The following is a 26,956-nucleotide window of genomic DNA, read 5'->3' on the forward strand; positions in this document are numbered from 1 at the left end:
ATCTTGCCCTGTGACTCAGATCTAAATACAACATGGGCTCAAAGGGTGATATGCAAAATAAAAGTAAAGAAAAAAAGAAGTATATCCAGAAGGAAATATAAATAAGAGTTTTCTAGGGACTCTCAGCAAAAACAGGGAAAACTGTAGGGATATGCATATTTGCACTACTTATTCAAGGACAACTAAACATAATCTTGATTGACAAATTAATTACTATAGGGCATCTCCCTGGAAAAGCTTGATTGAATGTACTAGCTAGAAGTTATTTTAACAGTTTGCTTGGTGGGCTGAGGCAGATTTGGGTTTAGCACTGGGCTAGATGTTATTTAAGGGCCAGAACTCCTTTTGCATAATATAAACTTCAAAGGCTGCAAAAGAAGAATGATATAGTGTGGATGTGTCACATATGTTTTCCTTATGTTTCTCACCAGGGTCCTGAGGACTCGCTTCTCTCTCACATCAAGAGGACATAGGTAATGGAATGCCTGAAGCCTTCTCTAAGACAGACTCATGTGTGAGTGACCAAGGTAGATAATTAATTACATGGAATGGGAGTGAAGGATGGGTGGGTTCAAGTACTGTAGAAAATCAAAATAAATGAGTGCATTTATCCCAACTGTCAGTTGTTTGGGAATTTAGGGTTCACAGAGATCACTTTATAAAGATTCTTTAGTTCTGAAGCCCCAGTGGCAAAATCATAAGCAAGTCAGCCTATTAAGGTTTACCTGATTAACATTAGCTAAAACACACCTGAGTGTATCATGAGGTGACTCAAAGCCATTTATTTTAGTGAATATTTACAAAGATATTAAAATGTTAAAACGTCTAGGAACTACTGGATCTTTTGAGCTAAAATTAGTTCTTTAGGGATGCAGAAAGCTATCTGATCTTTCAGTTAGAGTGGGGATTTACAGACGGTAAGTGACAAATGGTGTTCTGCCATTATGTTCTATCATAGTAGGCTCAGTGAGATCATGAATTTACTCTGAAGTTGTTTTCCAAAATCCTGAGTTTAGGCAGATTCTCCGATTCTCCACACTGGTTTCCTGACCTGTAAAGTGAGGGCTATTATGATAAGAATGGTGAAATGAAAGACTCTGGGGCCCTTCTCCAAACAGTAAACCAAGGCCAGATTAACTTGACCATTAAAGAAGTGAGAGAATTTGGCAATCTTACCTTATTGTTCAAGGACCGAGTTTATTCCGTGCAAAAGACTAATGGGTCCTGGGAAATGGATTCCTCCAAATTTTAAAAGATTCAATTTCTGCTGCATTTCTTTTTAACCAAATGTGCCCTGGATTTGGCTTAATTATATTATACTTTTAATATACCAATATTTTGAATAATTTAGGGACCTGAGTAGATAACTAAAAACCGAAAACATTTAACATTATAAACCAAATAACAGGAGGAGGGGCAAGATAGCGGAAGAGTAGGGTCCCCAAATCACCTGTCCCCACCAAATTACCTAGAAAACCTTCAAATCATCCTGAAAATCTACGAATTCGGCCTGAAATTTAAAGAGAGAACAGCTGGAATGCTACAGTGAGTAGAGTTTGCGCTTCTATCAAGGTAGGAAGACGGGGAAAAAAAGAAATAAAGAAACAAAAGGCCTCCAAGGGGGAGGGGCCCCGCGAGGAGCCGGGCTGAGGCCGGGGCGAGTGTCCCCAGGACAGGAGAGCCCCGTCCCGGAGAAGCAGGAGCTGCACCAACCTTCCCGGGCGGAGGTTGGGGGCTCCCAGGGAGTTGGAGCAGGACCCCAGGAGGGCAGGGGAATGCCCTCAGGCTCCCTGGGACAGTAACAGAGGAACTGCGCCCCGGGAGAGTGCGCCGAGCTCCCTAAGGGCTGCAGCGCGCAGCTTGGAGGGGCTCGGGAGGCGGCTCCGCGGAGGGGGCTGCGGGGCGGGAGCGCGAATCCAACAGCGCAGGCCCCGGAGCACAGGGCGTCGGGACACAGCCCAGGATCCGGCCTCCCCTGGGGACAGGCAGAGGCCGGGAGGGCCCAGGACAGCAAGGACGCTCCTGCCCCGAGCTGAGCAGATCAGCGGCCCCGCCCTGGAGCCTCCAGGCCCTGCAGACGGAGAGCCCCGGAGTTACTGCGGGGGCTGACTCCAGGGCTCCAGAGCTGGCCCGCCACTGGGGTTGTTCCGCCTGGGGCCTCGCGGGGTGAACAACCCCCACAGAGCCCTGCACCAGGCAGGGGCAGAGCAGCTCCCCCAAGTGCTAACACCTGAAAATCAGCACAACAGGCCCCTCCCCCAGAAGACCAACTAGACGGACAAGTTCCAGGGGAAGTCAAGGGACTTAAAGTATACAAAATCAGAAGATACTCCCCCGTGGGTTTTTTTTGTTGTTGTTGTTGTTTTGTTTTTTTGCTTTTTGATTTGTTTCCTTCCCCCACCCTTTTTTCCTTTCTTTCTTTTTCTTTCTCTTTTTATTCTTTTTTTTTCTTCCTTTTTTCTTTTTTCATTTTCTCTCTTCTTTCCTTCTTTCTCTCCTCTCTTTTTCTCCTTTTCCCAATACAACTTGCTTTTGGCCACTCTGCACTGAGCAAAATGACTAGAAGGAAAACCTCACCTCAAAAGAAAGAATCAGAAACAATCCTCTCTCCCACAGAGTTACAAAATCTGGATTACAATTCAATGTCAGAAAGCCAATTCAGAAGCACTATTATACAGCTACTGGTGGCTCTAGAAAAAAGCATAAAGGACTCAAGAGACTTCATGACTGCAGAATTTAGATCCAATCAGGCAGAAATTAAAAATCAATTGAATGAGATGCAATCCAAACTAGAAGTCCTAACGACGAGGGTTAACGAGGTGGAAGAACGAGTGAGTGACATAGAAGACAAGTTGATGGCAAAGAGGGAAACTGAGGAAAAAAGAGACAAACAATTAAAAGAGCATGAAGATAGATTAAGGGAAATAAACGACAGCCTGAGGAAGAAAAACCTACGTTTAATTGGGGTTCCCGAGGGTGCCGAAAGGGACAGAGGGCCAGAATACGTATTTGAACAAATCATAGCTGAAAACTTTCCTAATCTGAGAAGGGAAACAGGCATTCAGATCCAGGAAATAGAGAGATCCCCCCCTAAAATCAATAAAAACCGTTCAACACCTCGACATTTAATAGTTAAGCTTGCAAATTCCAAAGATAAAGAGAAGATCCTTAAAGCAGCAAGAGACAAGAAATCCCTGACTTTTATGGGGAGGAGTATTAGGGTAACAGCAGACCTCTCCACAGAGACCTGGCAGGCCAGAAAGGGCTGGCAGGATATATTCAGGGTCCTAAATGAGAAGAACATGCAACCAAGAATACTTTATCCAGCAAGGCTCTCATTCAAAATGGAAGGAGAGATAAAAAGCTTCCAAGACAGGCAGGAACTGAAAGAATATGTGACCTCCAAACCAGCTCTGCAAGAAATTTTAAGGGGGACTCTTAAAATTCCCCTTTAAGAAGAAGTTCAGTGGAACAATCCACAAAAACAAGGACTGAATAGATATCATGATGACACTAAACTCATCTCTCTCAATAGTAATTCTGAATGTGAACGGGCTTAATGACTCCATCAAAAGGCGCAGGGTTTCAGACTGGATAAAAAAGCAGGACCCATCTATTTGCTGTCTACAAGAGACTCATTTTAGACAGAAGGACACATACAGCCTGAAAATAAAAGGTTGGAGAACCATTTACCATTCGAATGGTCCTCAAAAGAAAGCAGGGGTAGCCATCCTTATATCAGATAAACTAAAATTTACCCCGAAGACTGTAGTGAGAGATGAAGAGGGACACTATATCATACTTAAAGGATCTATCCAACAAGAGGAATTAACAATCCTCAATATATATGCCCCGAATGTGGGAGCTGCCAAATATATAAATCAATTAATAACCAAAGTGAAGAAATACTTAGATAATAATACACTTATACTTGGTGACTTCAATCTAGCTCTTTCTACCCTCGATAGGTCTTCTAAGCACAACATCTCCAAAGAAACGAGAGCTTTAAATGATACACTGGACCAGATGGATTTCACAGATATCTACAGAACTTTACATCCAAACTCAACTGAATACACATTCTTCTCAAGTGCACATGGAACTTTCTCCAGAATAGACCACATACTGGGTCACAAATCGGGTCTGAACCAATACCAAAAGATTGGGATCGTCCCCTGCATATTCTCAGACCATAATACCTTGAAATTAGAACTAAATCACAACAAGAAGTTTGGAAGGACCTCAAACACGTGGAGGTTAAGGATCATCCTGCAAAAAGATGAAAGGGTCAACCAGGAAATTAAGGAAGAATTAAAAAGATTCGTGGAAACTAATGAGAATGAAGATGCAACCATTCAAAATCTTTGGGATGCAGCAAAAGCAGTCCTAACAGGGAAATACATCGCAATACAAGCATCCATTTAAAAACTGGAAAGAACTCAAATACAAAAGCTAACCTTACACCCAAAGGAGCTAGAGAAAAAAACAGCAAATATATCCTACACCCAGCAGAAAAGAGTGTTAATAAAGGTTTGAGCAGAACTCAACGAAATCGAGACCAGAAGAACTGTGGAACAAATCAACAGAACCAGGAATTGGTTCTTTGAAAGAATTAATAAGATAGATAAACCATTAGCCAACCTTATCAAAAAGAAGAGAGAGAAGACTCAAATTAATAAAATCATGAATGAGAAAGGAGAGATCACTACCAACACCAAGGAAATACAAACGATTTTAAAAACATATTACGAACAGCTATACGCCAATAAATTAAGCAATCTAGAAGAAATGGATGCATTCCTGGAAAGCCACAAACTACCAAAACTGGAACAGGAAGAAATAGAAAACCTGAACAGGCCAATAACCAGGGAGGAAATTGAAGCAGTCATCAAAAACCTCCCAAGACACAAAAGTCCAGGGCCAGATGGCTTCCCAGGGGAATTCTATCAAACGTTTGAAGAAGAAAACATACCTATTCTCCAAAGCTGTTTGGAAAGACAGAAAGAGATGGAGTACTTCCAAATTCGTTCTATGAGGCCAGCATCACCTTAATTCCAAAACCAAAGACCCCACCAAAAAGGAGAATTACAGACCAATATCCCTGATGAACATGGATGCAAAAATTCTCAACAAGATACTAGCCAATAGGATCCAACAGTACATTAAGAAAATTATTCACCATGAGCAAGTAGGATTTATCCCCGGGACACAAGGCTGGTTCAACACCCGTAAAACAATCAATGTGATTCATCATATCAACAAGAGAAAAACCAAGAACCATATGATCTTCTCATTAGATGCTGAGAAAGCATTTGACAAAATACAGCATCCATTCCTGATCAAAACTCTTGAGGGATAGAGGGAACATTCCTCAACATCTTAAAAGCCATCTACGAAAAGCCCACAGCAAATATCATTCTCAATGGGGAAGCACTGGGAGCCTTTCCCCTAAGAGCAGGAACAAGACAGGGATGTCCACTCTCACCACTGCTATTCAACATTGTACTGGAAGTCCTAGCCTCAGCAGTCAGACAACAAAAAGACATTAAAGGCATTCGAATTGGCAAAGAAGTCAAACTCTCCCTCTTCACCGATGACATGATACTCTACATAGAAAACCCAAAAGACTCCACCCCAAGATTGCTAGAACTCATACAGTAATTTGGTAGCGTGGCAGGATACAAAATCAATGCCCAGAAATCAATGGCATTTCTATACACTAACAATGAGACTGAAGAAAGAGAAATTAAGGAGTCAATCCCATTTACAATTGCACCCAAAAGCATAAGGTACCTAGGAATAAACCTAACCAAAGAGGTAAAGGATCTATACGCTAAAAACTATAGAACACTTCTGAAAGAAATTGAGGAAGACACAAAGAGATGGAAAAATATTCCATGCTCATGGATTGGCAGAATTAATATTGTGAAAATGTCAATGTTACCCAGGGCAATATACACGTTTAATGCAATCCCTATCAAAATACCATGGACTTTCTTCAGAGAGTTAGAACAAATTATTTTAAGATTTGTGTGGAATCTGGGATCCCTGGGTGGCGCAGCGGTTTGGCGCCTGCCTTTGGCCCCGGGCGCGATCCTGGAGACCCGGGATCAAATCCCACATCGGGCTCCCGGTGCATGGAGCCTGCTTCTCCCTCTGCCTGTGTCTCTGCCTCTCTCTCTCTCTCTCTCTCTCTCTCTCTCTGTGTGACTATCATAAATAAATAAAAATTAAAAAAAATAAAAAGATTTGTGTGGAATCAGAAAAGACCCTGAATAGCCAGGGGAATTTTTAAAAAGAAAACCATATCTGGGGGCATCACAATGCCAGATTTCAGGTTGTACTACAAAGCTGTGGTCATCAAGACAGTGTAGTACTGGCACAAAAACAGACACATAGATCAATGGAACAGAATAGAGAATCCAGAAGTGGACCCTCAACTTTATGGTCAACTAATATTCGATAAAGGAGGAAAGACTATCATTGGAAGAAAGACAGTCTCTTCAATAAGTGGTGCTGGGAAAATTGGACATCCACATGCAGAAGAATGAAAATAGACCACTCTCTTGCCCCATACAAAAAGATAAACTCAAAACGGATGAAAGATCTAAATGTGAGACAAGATTCCATCAAAATGGATGAAAGATCTAAATGTGAGACAAGATTCCATCAAAATCCTAGGGAGAACACAGGCAACACCCTTTTTGAACTCGGTCACAGTAACTTCTTGCAAGATACATCCACGAAGGCAAAAGAAACAAAAGCAAAAATGAACTATTGGGACTTCATCAAGATAAGAAGCTTTTGCACAGCAAAGGATACAGTCAACAAAACTAAAAAGACAACCTACAGAATGGGAGAAGATATTTGCAAATGACGTATCAGATAAAGGGCTAGTTTCCAAGATCTATAAAGAACTTCTTAAACTCAACACCAAAGAAACAAACAATCCAATCATGAAATGGGCAAAAGACATGAACAGAAATCTACAGAGGAAGACATAGACATGGCCAACATGCACATGAGAAAATGCTCCACATCACTTGCCATCAGGGAAATACAAATCAAAACCACAATGAGATACCACCTCACACCAGTGAGAATGGGGAAAATTAACAAGGCAGGAAACCACAAATGTTGGAGAGGATGCGGAGAAAAGGGAACCCTCTTACACTGTTGGTGGGAATGTGAACTGGTGCAGCCACTCTGGAAAACTCTGTGGAGGTTCCTCAAAGAGTTAAAAATAGACCTGCCCTACGACCCAGCAATTGCACTGCTGGGGATTTACCCCAAAGATACAGATGCAATGAAACGCCGGGACACCTGCACCCCGATGTTTCTAGCAGCAATGTCCACAATAGCCAAACTGTGGAAGGAGCCTCGGTGTCCATCGAAAGATGAATGGATAAAGAAGCTGTGGTCTATGTATACAATGGAATATTACTCAGCCATTAGAAACGACAAATACCCACCATTTGCTTCAACGTGGATGGAACTGGAGGGTATTATGCTGAGTGAAGTAAGTCAATCGGGGAAGGACAAACATTATATGGTCTCATTCTTTTGGGGAATATAAATAATAGTGAAAGGGAATATAAGGGAAGGGAGAAGAAATGTGTGGGAAATATCAGAAAGGGAGACAGAACATAAAGACTCCTAACTCTGGGAAACAAACTAGGGGTGGTAGAAGGGGAGGAGGGCGGGGGGTGGGAGTGAATGGGTGATGGGCACTGGGTGTTATTCTGTATGTTGGTAAATTGAACACCAATAAAAAATAAATTTTAAAAAAACAAATAACAGTGAAAGTGGGAAAGAAAATAAGAAAAACACATAAAAGCATATGGATAAAGAAATGATTAATGTAAATAAATCAAATAGATGTTTATAAATGATTTTATATACATTATCTCAGTTCACTTCCTAACAATACTGTGAGACAAACAGAATAGAGATTAGTATTTTTAGTTTGTTGATGGACTCAGGGAGATTAAATAAGTTGATTTATTCACTTTCAATACTTGAATTACCATGCAGAAATAGGCTGAAGCTCCCAACTCATCTCTATCATGCATCTCTATACTGCAACAGTCTTATTACTGGTCTTGAAGGCTCCTGATAAATTGCAGTGTCCTTTTCAAAAATACAAATCTAATCAAGTCACTCTCCTATTTAAAATCCACTGTTTTCCATTTTATCTCCAGCCTCCAGCCTGTTACTCTACACAGAGTAGGGGCTCCACATATATTTGTTGAATAAGTGAACAGAGTACTGAATTAATGCTGTAACCAAGTAGCTGAGCTTGCCTATGATCCTAGACCTCTTTATTTAGAATGCACAAAGGGAAAGCTTAGGAAATTCCAAATCCAGACACAGACTGACTAGGAAGTACAGGAATGATATAGCAATCCAAGTTTGGCTAAAGAAATAAAGTACTAGGCTATTGAGACTTCCTAGTATTCAAAATCCAGTTTCTCGGCCAGGTTCCAGTGCTCCAACATCCAAAACCAAATCTAAGACATACTGATGTATGAAAGCGTAAGATGAAATCTATACACAGCAGAAATACCCAGAGGTCACTCGCAATTATGAAAGGGAAAGGAGTATTTTCTGCACACATCCTGAATTCCTAATAGCCTCCACTTTAAAGGTAGGTGGTTTAGTAGCCTGTCAGGAAGAATTACATAACAACAACATTTCTACTAGATGATGCCCTCAGCATAGGTACTATTTCTAGTAAGCAGCTGAGCCAACTGACTGTTATCTTACAAGAGCATCATTCCGAGAATTGGAAAATCGTTGGTTCTGGATCAGACCTTTCAGGACAACTGCAGAAGTTTCACAGACAGCTACCAAAAACAAAAATGAATTTCTTATGCCAAATAAAAGGGCCTCTCCAAACCTACCTGATTCACAAACTAACCAAAGATTTGAGTGGCCTACAAAAGACCTCTGAGCGTTCTGGATATGTATTAGCTGCTGGGCTGCTACTGCTAATAGTAAGTGGAGAAGCCACCACTTAATGCATGGTTACTGTTTTGCCGGCCATGAAATAAACCCTTTCATGCATTCTCTTATTTAATTCTGTATTATTAGTTGCTATTATTATTCCTGTTTCATAAATGGTGCTGTGAGAAGTTAAAGAATTTACACATGGCCACACTAAATCCAAGTGGTGATTTGAATCCATTTGGTTGAACTGACTCTGAACTCTATGTTCTTACTGACTACACTATACTAGCTAAATATCTCAGGCTCATGGTAATGCATACAATTCCTCTATGTACTTGGGATCTAGGAAAATGGCAGCCCAGGCCTCAGAGGCAAACACTCAAGGTACATTCACATTCTACCTTGTCCAGAGTTTGATTTCTTTCAGGACCTATACAGTTCTGCAAGGACTCACAGACAATAGAGAAAATACTGCATGCACACACCACTGGGTAGAAAGATGTAAGTGTTAATTATCTTGTCATTTGGGGCTGCTTTTATACGCCTCTGTATAGTTACTTGAATCTTATGTATCATTTCTTTAAGATTTTTTTATAGACCACTGAGCATCTAAAGAAAAAAAGAATTAGGGGGATGGTATAGCAAAAAACACAGAATAGAATTCTTTCTTTTAAAGTAAAATAAATGGCCATGAAAGTTTCTTGACAGACAAATTACTGACAATCAGAAATGAAACATTAAAACCGATGAACCTTAGTGATTCCACAATACACGGAGAAAAAAAAATGGTTATTGGAGACACTGTCAGGTCCTACAAATGTTGGCTTTGAGCTGATCCTAAGTCTGAAGGCTATGGCCAATATCAAATGGCTTTTCAGATATAGTACTGGCTCTCTGGAACCCCTTTGGCAGGTTAACAAACTCTATTAGGTTTCCACCCTTTCATTAAGTGATCTGTTCACCTTTTAGCCTTAACTGAAAGCTAGCTCTCTGCGAAGGATACCAATTCGCCTACAATTCTCTCAAGTAGAAGCTGCTCATTCTACATAAAATGTACTTCAGTAGCAGGCCTAACATGGGTATCTTCCTTATTCCCCAGTGCTTCTCCTAGGCCATCACTCCTCTTCCTCTAGGCTCATATATTTTAGCCTTATCACCTCTAATCCTTTTTATCTTTTAGTTCTGACAAGATGTAGTCATGTAGTGATTCCCAATCATTCATCAGACTTTATTGTTAAACCAATGCCACTGGTTGGTTGCCCACCCCAAAGCCCCATTCTTCCTTCTCTGTATATCAGAATGAAGTTCTACTCTTTCCTCAAAACTTGGAAATGAATGACTTTATACCCAATATTAAAAATCAATTTTGACTGGTCTAGCCCATCATCAAGCATATTTTATCCTCCTGGTAAATAATTGGTTAAGACCCAGGCACATAAAACAATTTGGATTAATTAGATGCACGGGATCTGATGGACGATTTCTAGAAAAAAATTCTATGGCTGCTGGATATTATCATTTCTGAATATAATCTCTGGAATGTATTTATTTCAGAATGATGAGATTATGGTGATTTTCTCTTTGTACTTTCTTTTTTCCCCAAAAAATTCCACAAAAAGCAGGGGTTTTTTTTCTGCAAAATATAAAGTTTTTAAAAAGCATGAGAAGATATTTACTTGATTATTCTGGTACTGGTCATGATGGAGTAATAGGAAGAGGACTCATCTTATCACCGGATTAAAAAAACTAAAAACGAAACCCCAAATTGGACGAAGCATGTGAAGGAATGGTTTTATAGAGATTAGACAATAGTCAGTGCAGCACTGTGATCTCTGAAAGAAGGAAAACAAACCAGGTAAACATACCTAGAGGCAGCTTCCAGGCTCTGAAGCAAAGAGGGCATGGGGAGGGAATCCAAACAAAGCATGGCAGTCTGAGTTGAAAAGTCACAGACTATAGTCCAGAATGCCAAGGAAATTAGTATTTCCAGGGCCAAATACCAGAGTGGTAGAAGCTACAAATCAAGAGAACTCAGGAAAACTTCAGAAGGTTCTCACTGAATACTTGGCTGGGTACTAATCTATGCATATATGAGAAGAAAGTACCCAAGACTGGGGAAAGAACCACCAGAAATAAATAGGCAGAATAATTTACGGAGCTTTTACAGAGCTGGGCATATTTTGTATGCCCACCAGCCAGAATCGAAAGGTCTCCTGATAGGTGGGACATGAGGTAGAATCCTTCAAAAGGTGTTGTTCTGGGTTTGGGGTTAATAAGACCTAGATAAAGAGTGGCTCTGGACCCAATATAAACATAAAAGCAAGAGTTGAAAGATTCCAACCAATCCCATATAATGTAAATGCGAGTCACGACAAAAATCTAACACTATTTAAAGGAATGTAACAAAACACAGCACCAATAACATAAAATATTAGATGTCAGATATCAGAGATTCCCCACGTGGTCCCCCCACAAGCTGATCTGGGTTTCCTCACATTGTGGAGGCCTCAAGGTAGAGGGACTTTGTTAGCAGCAGCTAACAAAGGTGATGGTGGCTATACTACCTTTTATGATCTAGCCACTTAAGTTAAAACAGCCACTTTTGCCACACTCTATTGGTTATGATCAAGTCACAAACTTGCCCAGATTCAAGAAAAGGGGAGTTAAATGTCCTATCTTAATAAGGTAGTGTGAAGGTTCTAGAAAAAGATGTGGGGAAGGCGATACTACTATAGACATCTTTGAGCACTGTAATCTGCCTCATAGATCTGAGTGAGCATCTAGTATTTCCCTTCAGTTGGAAAAACTACCTTTTAAATGAGTTGTAGTGCAAACCTGGCAAACAAATTTTCTTAACTTCTCTTTACTTGAAATGCCTTTATCGTATCTTGATTTTTGAAGGATATTTTTTACACGACATAGAGTTTTAGGTTCACAGGCCTTTTTGTTTTTCTTTCCTTTCAGTACTTTGAAGATATCCTATTGCCTCCTGGTAACACTGTTTCTGATAATAAGCAGTCATTTTTATCATTGCCTTTCATTATGTAATATGTCTTTTCTTCTTGGGGCATTTTTAAGATTTTCTCTTTTATTTATTTTTATTTTTTAGTAATCTAACCATAATGTACTTGGGTGTGGCTTTCTGTTTATCCTGCTAAAGATTCATTGAGCTTTTTGAATCAATGCATTAATGTTTTTTATCAAACCTGGAAACAATTTCAGCTATGGTTGAAAGTACTGAATATATTTATATGCAGATTTTTAAAGGCCCTATTATTTTCAACATTTCTGTTATCAGTGGGTCTATTTCTATTGCCTGTCACTTCTTGTTAGGGGTCACATTCTCCTGTTTCTTTGCATGTTAAATCTTAGCCTTTTGCTGTGAAATTGTTGAGGCTATGTGGTTAAGAGTCTGAAATTTTTTGTGTGTTCCTCATCCTTCAAAGACAGTTGAGTTTTGTCTTGGCAGGCGATTGTTTTATTGGTAGGTTACCTTTATTTTGTTAGGTATCATTATTTGGCTTTCTTAGGGTGTATGAAGATTGGCTCTTACTCTAGAGCTTGAATACTTTTAAGGCCCAACTTTTGGGGGTCTTATTGAGTGCAAGATGATTAGCTGGTCTCTCAACTTTGGTTGGCCAGAATTCTAATGTCTCTTAGCACTCACAGATCTTCAGTGGCTGTTCTCTACCAGGCTTCCCAGGATTTTACCCTGCACACAGCAACTTAGTTTTTGACCATCAGAGACTCAAAGGCTCTCTGATGTAGACTTCTAGAGATACTTCTCTAAACAATTCCTTGCTCTCTTGTATCTTGCCCCACAAAAATCCCAGCTGCCTCACCAGCCCTATATATTAATCTCTGGTTTTTGTTTTTTTTTATTTTCTGTGCAAAACCCTGCTTTTGATTTGGGCTCTACTTTACTGTGCAGCTGTTTGGACAGTAAGTAACCCCAGACAGAAAATGAGAGTGAATGTCAGGTTTATCTCGTACATTTCCCCTTTCTGAAAGATCACAACTTTGTGCTGTCTACTACCCAATACATGAAAAGAATTGCTTTCTGCATTTTATCCAGTTTTACAGAAGTTTATAGCAGAAAGGTAATGTTGATAACTTTTACTGTGTGGTGACTAAAACTGGAAGTCTCTAGTAAGTAATTCATTAAAAACAGCATAGCCAATAAAACCTTAATTTCTAGTCATCAAAAGTCAAACAAGAGAAACTAACAGGCAGCAAAAATAAAGAGATAGAGAAAAAGTATTAGCAGACATTTAGAATTTTCCACTAATTTTTCTTAGAGTCAGAAAAAAATTTCAATTTCAAGTTGTCATATCATTTTTGTTCATTTTCATTTCTGACAGCACAATGAACATCCGAACACTCTTTATTTCTTCCTTCTTCTTCCTAACCAGAACTAATTTTATGTTCAACTCCAAGGGGATGACTCATGATGAATCAACTATCCTAATAATGATGGTCTTCTATCACTTTGCCAGATAATCTTGTGGCCTCCCTCAGAGGTGGAGGTAACCATGGAACTGTATTATTACCAATGAGACATATGGGGAAGCTTGTTAGGTGTCTCCTGAAAAGGTTTTAATTTTCTTAATAAAAGGACTAAGTGACACTGGCCTCTTTTTCCTGTCTTGAATGTAAATCTCCTCTTATTTTTTTAAAAATTGAAGTATAGTTGGCATACAATATTAGTTTCAGGTGTACAACAGAATGATTTGACAATTACACGCATAACAAAATGCTTACCACAAGTGTAGTTACCATACCACCGTACAAACTTACTACCGTAATAACTATACTCCCTAAGCTCTAATTTTCATCTCTGTCATTTTCTTATTTTTTAAGTAGAATTTTGTATCTCATCTACATCACTTATTTTATCCACCCCTCACTCTCCCTCTGGCGATCACAGTTTTCTCTATTTATGAGTCTATTTCTGTCTTTTTTGTTTTATTTTTTAGATTCCACATTAAGTGAACATATATTATTTGTATTTTTCTTTCTGACTTATTTCACTTATAGCATAATACTCTCCAGGTCCATCCATGTTGTTGTGAATGGCAAGATTTCATTCTTTTATGGTTGAATAATATTCTATCATAGAGATATGTCACATCTTTATCCATTCATCTATCTATGGACACTTAGGTTGTTTCCATTAATGCTGCAATAAACACAGGGATACATGTATCTTTTCATATTACTGTTTTATTTTCTTTAGATAAATATTTAGATGCAGAATTATTGGGTCATATGCCATTTCTGTTTCTTTTTTTTTTTTTTTTTTTTTTTGAGGGAATGTGATCTCTTCTGACTATAATATGTATGAAGAGGAAAAGTCCACACTTCCAAGTATGGCAGAGGAGAGGGAACAAGAGTCTGGGTCCTTGAAATATCAATTTAATTTCACTCATAACGTGGAATCTAAAAAACAAAACAAATGAATAAACAAACAAAAAGCAGAATCAGGCCTATAAATACAGAGAACAAACTGATAGTTGTTTGGGGGAAGGGAGGATGGGCAAATGTGTGAGGGGAAGTGGGAGATACAGGCTTCCAGTGAAGGAATGAATAAGCCATGAGTATAAAAGGCACAGCATAAGAAATAGAGTCAACAATATTGTAATAGCATTGTATGGTGATAGATGGTAGTGCACTTGGAGTGAGCATAGCATAAGGTATAGAGAAGCTGAACCACTATGGTGTATGCCCAAAACATTGTGTGTCTACTAAAAAAAAAAAAAAAAAAAAAAAAAAAGCCCAAGTCCTTGACGACATCACTGAGTAACTAAATCAATATAGCAACCAACTGTCTCCAAGAAAAATAAAAACTATTTTTTAAAATCACTTTAACATTCTCTGTTTCTACCTGTAATAGAAAACATTTCTGACTGATAAGTGCACACACCTTTGTTCTTTAGATGAAGAAGAGTTTGTAGATAAGATGTAAAAATGGTTTTAAAATATTAAAAAAAAAGTAGTTGGGAACTGTATTCTTTTGAAGGCTTTCGACTAATCAGGTTTTCTTTGATGTGCATTAAATGCATGTCTGCCTTATATCCCCATCCCTGGGATTGCAAACTTGTTTGTGGCCAGAGATCTATATTCTGCATAGGGGCCTTGGCACTTCTGGGTGCTCAAAGTAACTCGCTGATAGGCTATTTCTACACGCCTTTCAAGTTGTCTCTATCATCCAGGTATTCATCAACTCCATCAGGAACAAAGACCCCACAGACCTTAGCTTATCTTTTTCTTTTTTTTTTTTTTCATGGGCGTGAGTACACACACAGGTAAAACAAACAAGCAAAGAGATGCTTCACTGTCTTACGTTCACATTCTCTGACATCCAAGTTGAACTGCTGTAATGCTCCCAAGGTGAGCTGTCTTACTTCAGCTTCCAGCAAAAGTTGCATCAAGGATGTGGCTAAATGCTTGCAAGCTGACATACATGCTGTCTGGGCCACCTTTCCCTGAAATAGAAGAGTGTAAATCATAATGTTATTGGACTAAAAGGAAATCCCAACAAAAATTACAATAATTTTTTTCTTTAAGATTTTATTTGTTTATTCATGAGAGACACAGAGAGAGGCAGAGACACAGGCAGAGAAAGAAGCAGGCTCCTCACAGGGAGCCCGATGCAGAACTCGACCCCCGGACCCTAGGATCACACTCTGAGTCAAAGGCAGATGCTCAACCGCTGACCACCCAGACATCCCAATAATTTATTTTTCATAATTAGGGATTTCTTTAAGATTTTCTCCAGTATGATATCCTTGGCATTCAATAATCTTGGATTAATAGCACCTGGTGGCAATCATCTTCACTACTACCTTCATCACCATGAGTTATATAGCTATAACATTTAAATTCATAAAGCCCAGCTATTTATTCAAGAAGCACTTTCCCCCCAAAATCCACAGTAGACAAATAATATTCAAAACCTTAATTAAACTAAAAAGGGATTTTTCTTCAGAGGGTAAATTTCAAAGTCCCTTCCAAAATTACTAGAATCCTTAAAAAACAAATGTAAACAAAATTCCCTAATTTATCTAGAAACTATAGTGTTATCAAAGAGGAAGACAAACCATGAGAGACTCCCAACTCTGGGAAACAAAGGGTTGCAGAAAGGGAGGTAGGTGAGGGGATGGGGTAACTGGGGGATGGGCACTAAGGAGGGCACATGGATGAGCACTGGGTGTTATACTCTATGTTGGCAAACTGAATTTAAATAAAATTAAAAAAAAGAAACCAGAATGTTTACTGCTTTATTGATTGAACACATAAAAAAATGAAAAGAAAAATCAAAATTTTCTGAAAAAATAAATAAAAGGATTTTTATTTTTTATTTTTTTTTTTATAATGAACACTGAGGAGTGCCTAACTGGCTTAGTTTGTGGCATATGTAACTCTTGATCTCGGGGTTGTGAGTTCAAGCCCCACGTAGGGTGTAGAGATTACTTTAAAAAATACAATATAATCTTTAAAAAAATTGTTCCTCATCTATACAGTTCTGTTTGTATGTTCTGAAGATCCACACTCTAGAAGATTTAAGACAAGTGGAAATACTTAGGGAGTACTGTACAGGCCAACTAAAAAGAGGCAATGGAAGCATATTGAATCCTAAAGAGAATAGTCAACATTATAAAAGAAACCTACACTAAATGGCTTGCTTTCAGTTAAACCCACTGGAGACCTGAAACAGGTAGCACACCAAGGAGAACCAGAGAGTTCAACAGTAACAGGCTCTGGGTGAACAATCAGAGGGGGCAGATCCAAGCTGTGAGAAGCCCTGTGGCTTTTCCACAGAGAGAGTGGGAATAGAATGAAGGAAGGAGGGTAAGACTAAACCAGATCAGAAGCCAGAGAAAAGGGTAAGAAACTATCTTTTGGTCATTAGCATACACCCAAGGTGGCTGGACTTAAGCAGGTGACATCTTATGCTATTTCATTTCATTTGCAGAATCACTGCCACAAGTTGGTATTATTTTTTCTTGTAGATGAATACACTTCTGTGAAGTTCAGAAATTTTTATGAAATCAAATGGCTATTTATTAAGCATTTCTACCCAGTCCTAAATCTGTATCTTTCCAGTAAACCATCACCTAAAAAGCAGTACTAAATCTTATACTGTCCTACAGGGAAACATTGAGCAAAAACTGGTCCAGATGGTAACAAGGTTAATGGGTCATCCAAGACGTAGACTAGGCCCACATAGGTAAGATAGTGGTAATTCAGGAGCCAACTCTTCAAATACTGAGTATTGGCTGTGGTGTCCTTCTTAACATGTGGCCCAAAGTAATCACCTTGGCCAAGATAGATGTTTAAAGAACCCAACAAGCTGAACATGGAGATGTTGTGAAAAATCAAAGAGCTAAAAGCCCGATGAAGCTAGAGGCTGAAGAAGATAGCATTTGAAAGGCTTGTTTCAGCAGCCAAAATAGGTTTCCAAGGAGAAGCAAAACTGGACTGGTAAAATGAAAATAAGATAGCTGAGAGTCAGAAAGTCTCAATCTTTATTCTCTACTACTTACTGGCTGTGTAATTTGGGGTAAGATAGTTGATACTCCTGACTCCTGATTCATCTAAAAATAGTAAATGGTTTATTACCCTTAATGTATTAACATGAAACAGACTTGGCTTTCAAGTCCTCATCAATATATATCAATCAAGAAAGCCAAATGCACTTATACATCATCAAATGTTATACTACTCTTAACATATTGAGTTATTTAACTGCCCTCCAATTATTTTCCATTCTACTCCCCTTCAAGCTAATTATTTGTTCCTAAACAAAGTGATAATTGCAGAAATGAATGTTTTCAGTGTTAAATATTTTGCCAACTCTAGAAAGCATTTTGGAATTTTGCTAATTCACAGTCCACTACCCATTCTTTTTTCATTTCTGGTTTCCATTACCACCACAGTGTCCATAGGTTTTCTAAGAAAGGATAAACATAGACTCAGTCAAAATCACCAATATATCATGCAAAAAAAAAAAAAAAAAAAAAAAAAAAAAGGTGGTTTCACCCTCTTAAATAATCTTTGTTTTTTTAAAAACAAATGCATTTTCTTTTCTTTTTTTTTTTTAAGATTTTATTTATTCATGAGAGACACACAGAGAGAGAGAGAGAGAGAGAGAGGCAGAGACACAGGCAGAGGGAGAAGCAGGCTCCATGCAGGGAGCCCCACGTGGGACTTGATCCCGGGTCTCAAGGATCACGCTCGGGGCCGAAGGCAGGCGCTAAACCGTTGAGCCACCCAGGGATTCCCTCCAAAGAATATTATTAAACTCAATTAGAGAACCTGAATAAATATCCACTCATTAAAATCATGCATAATTCCCCCCATTCTATACAAACAACAGCTTAAAAAAAAAAGGCCCAAGGATGATAGTCAAAATATCCTGGACAACATATGTAGTGTTATTTAAGCCATTACTAGGCCTACAATGAGATGGTGAACCCCTAGTAATAAAAAATAAGAAAAACATAATAAAAATAAAGAAAAATAATTCCTACTTAACTTGTCATGAGAAATTAAGAAGTCCAAAGAGAAAAGCATTGTCCAAAGAAAACTGGGAATATATACTCAGAATGTGGATGTAAGGAGAAGTCAGAGGAGGGATTTACCAGATGCTTTCCACCTGGTTCTGAGACTTATCCACTTGCTTCACTTTTTTATTCTCAGTCACCTTTTAAGAAACCCAAGAAATCTTAAAAAACAAAACAAACAAACAAACAAAAAAAACCCAAAACAAAACAAAACAAAAACCACACTTTTTGCTACATATGAGGTATACTTATAAGCAGTACCTGGGCGAATCTTAAGAATATAGCTTGATGACCTTTTCATATGTAAAAACCTATAAAACTACCATCCAGCTCAAGATACAGAACATTTCCATAGACTCAGAAGCTCCCCAAGTTGCCTTTAAAATCGGTAGACCCACCCACACCATGAGATAACTCTTCTGACATACAGGCCCATAGGTTAGCTCTGGCTGTTCTTCAACTTCATATAAAAAGATTTCTCCAGGCCTCTTTTATACCCAGCTTTTTTTCACTCAGCATGTTTTTGAGATTCATCTAGGTTATTTCATGTATCTATAGCTTGTTCCTTTTTATTGCTGAGGAGTATGAATAAATCACAATTTGTTCTTTTTTTTTTTTTTTTTACTGGTATGTATTTGGGTAATTTCTATTTGGAAGCTATTACAAATAAAAGTCTTTAAGTGGAAATATTCATTTTCCTTGGAAAAATACCTAGGTGGGAGATTGCTAGATCATAGGGTAGTTATATATTTAATTTTATCAGAAACTGCCAAAGTTCTTCAGAGTGACTGTGTCATTTCATATTCCCATGAGTAATGTATGAGCTATCCCATAGCCTCTCCGACACTTGATATTGTAAAAACCTTTTGAATTCATGCTATTTTGCCAGAGTATAGTGGTATCTTATTGTGGCTTCAATGTGCATTCCTTCAGAAGTAATTCTATTGAAGCATATTTTCATACCTTCTGGTCAAATGGATATCCTCTTTCAAAAGGTACTTGTTCAAGTTTTTCTCCATGTAGTGAGTAGACGTGGAGACTATCAAACATGTTTTTATTTCTTTTTAAAAATATTTAGTGAAATTCTAGTTAATATACAATGTAATATGTTTCAATATAGTATACAATATAGTGTTCAATATTAGTGTACAAGATAGTGATATTGCATAGGCACCTTTGTTGAAAATCAGGCTCCCTATTCTGTTCCTTGATCTTTTTGTCAAACTTTATGCCAGTACTTCACTCTCTTACTTACTAAAGCATTATAGTAAATACAGAAACCAGGCAGCATAAAGTTCCCTAACATTCTTCTTCTTTTTCAAAATAGTCTTAGTTATTTTATTTTAGGCTTTGAATTTTCATAGAAATCTTAAAATCAGCTTATTAACATCTATACTCATTTCCTTCAAGATTGATATAGCTAGTACAATTCCACACACGTTGAAGAAATGTTACTTCATTATATATCATGGATGCCTTAGGGAATTGCGGTGTGATTCTCACCTAGAAGCCTGATGGAGAAAAGTTGCTTTACATTAATTTTGGGAAAACTAACATTTTAATAATATTGAATCCATAAATACAGTATACCTTTCTATTTAGTTAGAATTTCTTTCATTTTTTTGGTAATGTTTTATAGTTTTGAGTGCACATATTTTGTTTGTTACATAGTATTTCCAGTTTTTTGATATTGTAAACTACACTGACTTTTAATTTCAGATTTTAATTCCTCTTTATTTGTACAAAGAAATAGACCTGTTTTGGAGTGCCTGGGTGGCTCAGATGGTTAAGCATCCAACTCTTGGGTTTCAGCTCATGTCATGATCTCAGGGTCAGGGATGGAGTCCTGAGGTAGGGCTCCACTCAGCATGGAGTCTCCTTGAGAGTCCCTCTCCCTCTCCTTTCCTCTTCCCGCCCCCACTTGTGTCTGTGCTAGTGTGCTCTGTCTCTCTCTCTCTCTCTAAAATAAGTAAATAAGATCTTTTAAAAAAGGAAACAGACCTGTTCTTTTTATAGTGACCTTGTATCTTATGATCTCAGTTTTACTACCTTTTTAAAAAAAATCTCTTAGAATTTTCTAGATAATGGCATTATCTTTTTAAAAAAGAAAAAATTTTCAATGTCCTCCTTTTCAATTAGCACACTTTTTATTTCTTTTATTGTCATTTTGCATGAACTAGCTCCAATAGGGTGTTGATTTAGAATGTTGAGAGCAAACATCTTTGTTTTGTTCCTAATCTTAGAGGTCAAACATTTAGTCTTTTACCATTAAGTAAAATGTTAGATGTAGGTTTTCACAGATACCCTTTTATTGGATTAAATAAGACTAGATTTGTCTGCTGAGAGGTAGTTTTTTTTTTTGAAAGAGTGTCCATTTTTGACAAAAATCTTTTTCCGCATCTCCTGAGATTCTTTCTCTTTGTCTTTCACACACACACATTAAATAAGCTTATTTCTAATAAAGAAATTGAATTTATATTTTATAACCTTCCAATAAAGAAACTCTAGACTCTGATGAATTCACTAGTGAACTCTATCAAGTATTAATGGAAGATACTAAACCAATTCTAGACAAAACCTTCCACAAAATATAGGAGAGAAAACATTTCTAAACCAATATAACCAATATAACCCTGATGGCAAAATCAAAGGCAAAGATGATACAAGAACAAAAAAGTAAAAACCAACATCCTGCATAAACATACATACCCAATTTCAACACAATTGCAAATCACACCCAGCATTACATAAACAAGATGATACATTATGTCTAATTGTGGTATATTACATAAAGATGTCTATTATTTACTTCTAACTTATTTCTGTTGCAAATGGCAAACTCAGTTGGTAAGAACTTATTCCTTTTATATTTCTTGAGACTTGTTTTATGGTCTAGAATGTGCTTGTTGCATGTGCACTAGAAAAAAAAATGCTGTTCTTGGTGATGGAATGTCGATTAAATCAAGTTGTTTGATATTACGGTTCAAGTCTTCTACAGCCTTACTGGTATTCTGTCTATTTGTTTTACTGGTTACTGGAGGAGTACTAAAATAATGAACTATATTGTGAATCCATTTATCTGTTTGGTTCTGTCAGTTTTTGTTCATATATTTTGAAGATCTGCAATGGAGTGAAGACACATTAAAGCCTCTGTACAATTCTCATTCTCTCCTGGGTCCCATTCTCTCTGGGTCTCTAAGGACATACATATTACACCTTTCAACTGTGCTCCATATCTCTTTTATGACCTATTCCATTTTTAAAAGTTAAAAATAAATTAGTATTCTTTTTTTTTTCTATGTGTTTAAGTTTGGGTGTTTTCTGTAGATCTTTGAGCTAACTCATCTTGACTTCTGCTTTGGTGACTCTGTTAAACACATTTAATTCATCTTTGAGAGCTCTTGTGATGAGTTTTTCACTACAAATCCTGAATTTTACTATCCTTAAACACACATTTGATTTCTAATATCTGTTTAAATAATTTTGTTTTGGTATTGTTCATTCTTTCCTCTGTTTTCTTTAACATATTAATCAGTTATTTTGAAATCTCTGTCTCCTAGCGTATCTGGTTTACTTAATGATCTGCTTCTACTGACTGTTTTAACTTTTGATTACAGGTCAGTTTTTCTTATTATCATGTTAAGAAACTCTGTTTCATATGCCATATGTTGCAGATAAGACACTATAGAGGCATAGATTATTTTATTTTCCTCAGTAGAGTTTTGATTTTTGTTTAGGCAGGCAGTTAAATTATTAGTGGATCACTTTCATTTTGTCAGGCTTGTTTTTAAAGTTATAGTGGGTCTACTTTAATTTCACCCCTTATCTTAGGAACTTGTCCTTAATCCCTATAGATAGCTTTACTGATGTTTAAACTGAAAGTTCCATGTGCTTATCAGGTCTCTCCATGGGTCCAATCTTCAATGTCTTTGCTGTGCAACTCCAGAATATTTGCTCAGCTATTAATATTCCAAGCAACTGATATCTTCTGCAACTCCAGAGTGTGCCCTATTCATGTGAAGCTTATAAATTAGGAGCTACAGAGGAATTTTATAAAGACATTTTAGGGGTTCTTTCTCCATGTTTTTTTCTTCTTTGGTACCCTGTTCCTCTGAAACCAATTGTTATTTACATCTCATGCACTGATCCCTTCGTTTTTTTTGACGATTGTCTGGTTTTATATTTTGTATATAAATATAAATTATAAATATAAAAATATTTATGACAAGAGAATAAGTCTGATATGAGCTATGAGATCACAACTAAAACCCAAAAAGAACCTTTTTAATTTGCCAATATATATCAACCGGAAAAAATGATAATAGCCATTTAAAGACTTTCTCCATGGCCAAAAATTTCATATGCCCTAGTCTCAATTTTCATTATCAGCCTGACAAAAATTTTTGCTTTATAAAGAAAATGCATTCATATATGGGTCTTATGAACTCAAATTCACAATAAAGGATAAGAAGTTATAACCAGTTAATCGTACATGCCCATTACAAAACAATAAAAACACCAGCAAATACCTTAACTTGTATATTCTACTGCCATAGACCAAAACAGTGTTAAGAGCAAAAACAAACAATAGAAAAATATATAAAGGTAAACAGACAAATTACAGATATGTGGTTTAATGAAAACAAACATTAAATACAATGCCCCATTAAAAAATAATAAATAAATAAATAAATAAATAAATAAATAAATAAATACAAAGCCCCAGAATACTGACGTTAACCTTTGCCTCAGTTTTGTCATCTGCAAAATAGAATTGCTACAATGGTTAAATAAAAACAATTCCTATGTAGTATTTACCACAGTACCTGGCTTATATTAATTAAGTACTCAGCAAATGACTATTACAATTTTTATCCTTCTGATCCTGAGTATGGAAAACAGTTGACAAGACATTGGGTATATTTGTTTAAAATGTAAGATATTATGAGTTCATAATATTTTACTAACCATTTGTGCCTTTTATAGAGTCATATGATTTTCTTCTTTTTAAGTAAAAAATTTTGTCACACAAAAAAGTGGAACGTGTACTTCCTGTTCTGGAGCAAATCAACGAGAACATGCAATTAACTGCTAAATTGAGCAGAATAAACTCTAAGTGCTATATGATTTAAAAAGAAATAGTTATAAGGCCAAAATAGTCAGAGAAGGCTTCACAAAAGTGGTAGGACTTTCTGGGTGACCTTCATTACATCCCAATAATAACAACATGGAAATGTTTTCAAGTGGCTTCCAATTTGAAATGAGGTCATATAAAGTACTCTACAAATAACAATTATTACTACACAAACCTCCATAGAATAAGAAGTCCTCATAATGAGAAATAAAAACTCTTCCTTTCTCTTTCCTCAATTCCTGTTCAGGTTAAAGGTCAACTTCATCAAGTCATCTCATTAACACAGAAATGTCTTTGAAGGTATTCAGTCTTTGCCATGCTTGACATTTCACCAGACTGCAACCAAGATGCCAAAGAATCAGATTCATATATTAATGAGCAAAAGGTCACAATGAGGTAATCTCCAAAGTTCTATTAGTTCCTGTTTTCTGACCCTATCCAATTCCACCTCTCCTTCTCCAGTCCTCTCTTACTACCTACATTTACAATCACTGGCTTCATTTCAAGATATACCCTCTAAACTGTAATTTCACTTGAAGTGCATTTTAAGTGGAGGCCTCTCAAATGCTGATTCCCAATCCAAGGGCGATCTGTAGAGGTATCAAGTTAAAATAAAAAGAAGAAGAAAATCACGTAAAAACTACATCCAATTTTGATATTTAACTGCTAGGACAAAAAAAAAAAAAAAGAAAAAAGAAAAAAAAAGAAATAGCAAAAAGAAAAAAGAAATGCTCTCTTTCAAACTAATAAGCTATTTAATAATGTGACAAAGCAGAGCGTATTAAAATATTAACCAAAGCTTCCAGGAAAACCTCTATAATCTCAATTGTTTATTCAAGACCTTTACAAACCTCATAAAAAATTAAGTGGGCTTGGAAAAAACACACCACAGCCACAGGAGAAAGTTTACAAAACACAATGGTACAGACGCCTGACTGTCTGCCAGTTCGTCGCTTTTAACTTCCACATACAACTTATTACTTAGTTCCTAACTGGTCAATACCCTAAATAAGAGCATTTCTCCTCCCAAACACATCATTAGCCTGAGTTTCTTTTTTGCTTTTTTGAGCTAACGTATCTTGTATGTGCTTTGGTTCATTATTTTCTGCCAATACAAATAATTCATTTCAGAATATTTAAAACCTTAGGCTTCTCTGAGGGAAATCATTTAAGATCTTCTTTACAAAAATTTCATTAGCTCTCTAATTAATCTTCTATGGGAGAACAGTGCCTGAGCCATCATGTCCATTTTATGGTAGTGATAGTGAAAACAAGACAGGACTACAGTGGAAGTGATACAGAGAGAAAGAGCAAGGACTTTGATTCATATTAATTTAGGTTCAAATACTGGCCCTATAACTTATATGACCTTTAGGAAAGTTGTTTAATCATGCTTGTTCATCAGTAAAGTGGAGATAATGACACCAACCTTGCAGAAATTTATGCAAGAAATGGGATAACAGATATAGAGACCTGTACAGTATCTGGCATATATTAGGGCCTCAATGAGTGGTAGGTAGTTTATTATTAAATGTTCTTATCTTTGAGGGGAGTACTGCAGACAGCTCAAGGAAATTTTTCAATGAAAGTTTATTTGGGTCCCAGGTAGAATTAAATATTCCACCTTTCCTGAGAGGCAGTTATAGAAAAATTCAACATACAAATTCTGACGTGAGCTGGGTTCAACCAACTTTCACACATGTAGAAATCCACTCTGAGCTATTCCCTGTTATAGGAAATTGAGCATAAAATATGAATATTTCACTCAGTTTCAGTTTGGGAGAGCAAATGCTCTTAAACCATTTATATTCTAAGGAAACACACTACATAATCTCCCCATCCCCATCTTTTTCCTTTCTGAATGGCCTTACAGGAGCTGTAAAGAGGAAACTTTTCATCACAGTGTATCTGTGTGAAAGCACCAAAATATGTTAACAATTAGAAAAGAGGAAACCTGAAAGACTGCCTTGTTAATTAAGGAACTCGCTATCAAAGAACTCATTAAACGGTAATGAAACCAAATGGCTATTAAAATAAATACCCACTGAATAAAGATTGCCTGGCTAACAACCCTTCAGTATAGCTTTTTACAAACACTCCCAACACTAAAGAGCCAGAAAAAGCCACAATAATGCTAAAACCAAGATTGAAAAAACCAGCAATGAAGTTATTGTAAGTAAAAGGCAGAAGTTGAATTAAGAAAAATGTTCCTAGAATTCAGAATACGGGGCATCAAACATTTTTGAAGATTTCTACCATCTATCTTGATCTCAAAGACCCTGAGCATTACATAATACAGAACTAGGCAGCTGTTCTCTCTATATTCGCTACTCCTAGGCATTAAGTTAGAATGAGGTTCTCCCTATTTTGCATGAGTTCCTCAACGACTCCAGGCCACCTAGCTTCTTTCTTAAATTTAAGCAGAAGCTGCATATTTTGAAGAGATGGCATAAAGTTACAGTTAAAGGAAAATTGTTGAAATAAAATGTAATTTCAGAAGCATAGTCCCATCAGCAAAGTAAGAACAAGAACTAAAGAATCTAGGGGTGCCTGGATGGCTCAGTCAGTTGAGTGTCTGCCTTCAGCTCCGATAGTGATCCCAGGGTCCTGGGATCGAGCCTCACATGTGCTCCTTGCTTGATGGGGAGCCTGTTTCTCCTTCTGCCTCTGCCTGCTGCTCCCCCTGCTTGTGCATGTGCTCTCTTTCTCTCTCTCTGTGTCAAATAAATAAATAGAATCATAAAAAGAAAAAAGAACTGAAGAATATCTGTAACAGGACATGCTAGAAACTGACCATTTACATTGTACTCCGCAAGTCTAGAAAATTTTTAGAGAAGCAGACAATGGTTATGGAAAGACATCATCTCTACTCAAAAAAAAAATATATATATATATGTGCAGACCATGTTAGTTGCCTATTTGTTATCCCTGCTCCCTTCCACATTAACAAAATAATCCTTCGCAATACAAACAGAATAATTATGTTTCTCGACCTCTTGTCAGATATGGAAGGCAAATGATTTGAAAGCAGAAATGTCTTCAGAAACTTTTTGCCTGCTACAGAGGATATGATGGCTACATTTCTCAGCTACCTTGGAACCTTGAGAAAAAAAGATCAAGAGATTACAAATATATTAGTCCTGACATTCCTGAGCCTCTGTGTGATTACAATTTCTGGCGTTGTTATTATGCAAGAAAATACCATCTTAGGTATGAAAGCCACTAAAGTTTATTAGCTGTAATAACTGATAACTTAAAAGCCAGTAGAAGCAGGAAATCAGAAGACACACAAATGATTTGGGAAAGG

General features: G+C 37.2%; 1 protein-coding gene across 3 annotated transcripts in view; it reads right to left on the reverse strand.

Moving 5' to 3' along the window:
- The window catches only part of EXOC6B (exocyst complex component 6B), a 616,640-nt gene that overhangs the window by 176,812 nt on the left and 412,872 nt on the right, over window positions 1-26,956 (reverse strand). For all 3 annotated transcript variants that reach the window (XM_025994563.2, XM_072766927.1, XM_072766926.1), the window contains one exon: window positions 15,293-15,434. In XM_025994563.2, coding sequence (XP_025850348.1) covers window positions 15,293-15,434 — 142 coding nt within the window. The remainder of the gene's footprint in view (window positions 1-15,292; window positions 15,435-26,956) is intronic.

This window comes from Vulpes vulpes, chromosome 8 (assembly GCF_048418805.1).
Source record: "Vulpes vulpes isolate BD-2025 chromosome 8, VulVul3, whole genome shotgun sequence".
Lineage (NCBI taxonomy): Eukaryota > Metazoa > Chordata > Mammalia > Carnivora > Canidae > Vulpes > Vulpes vulpes.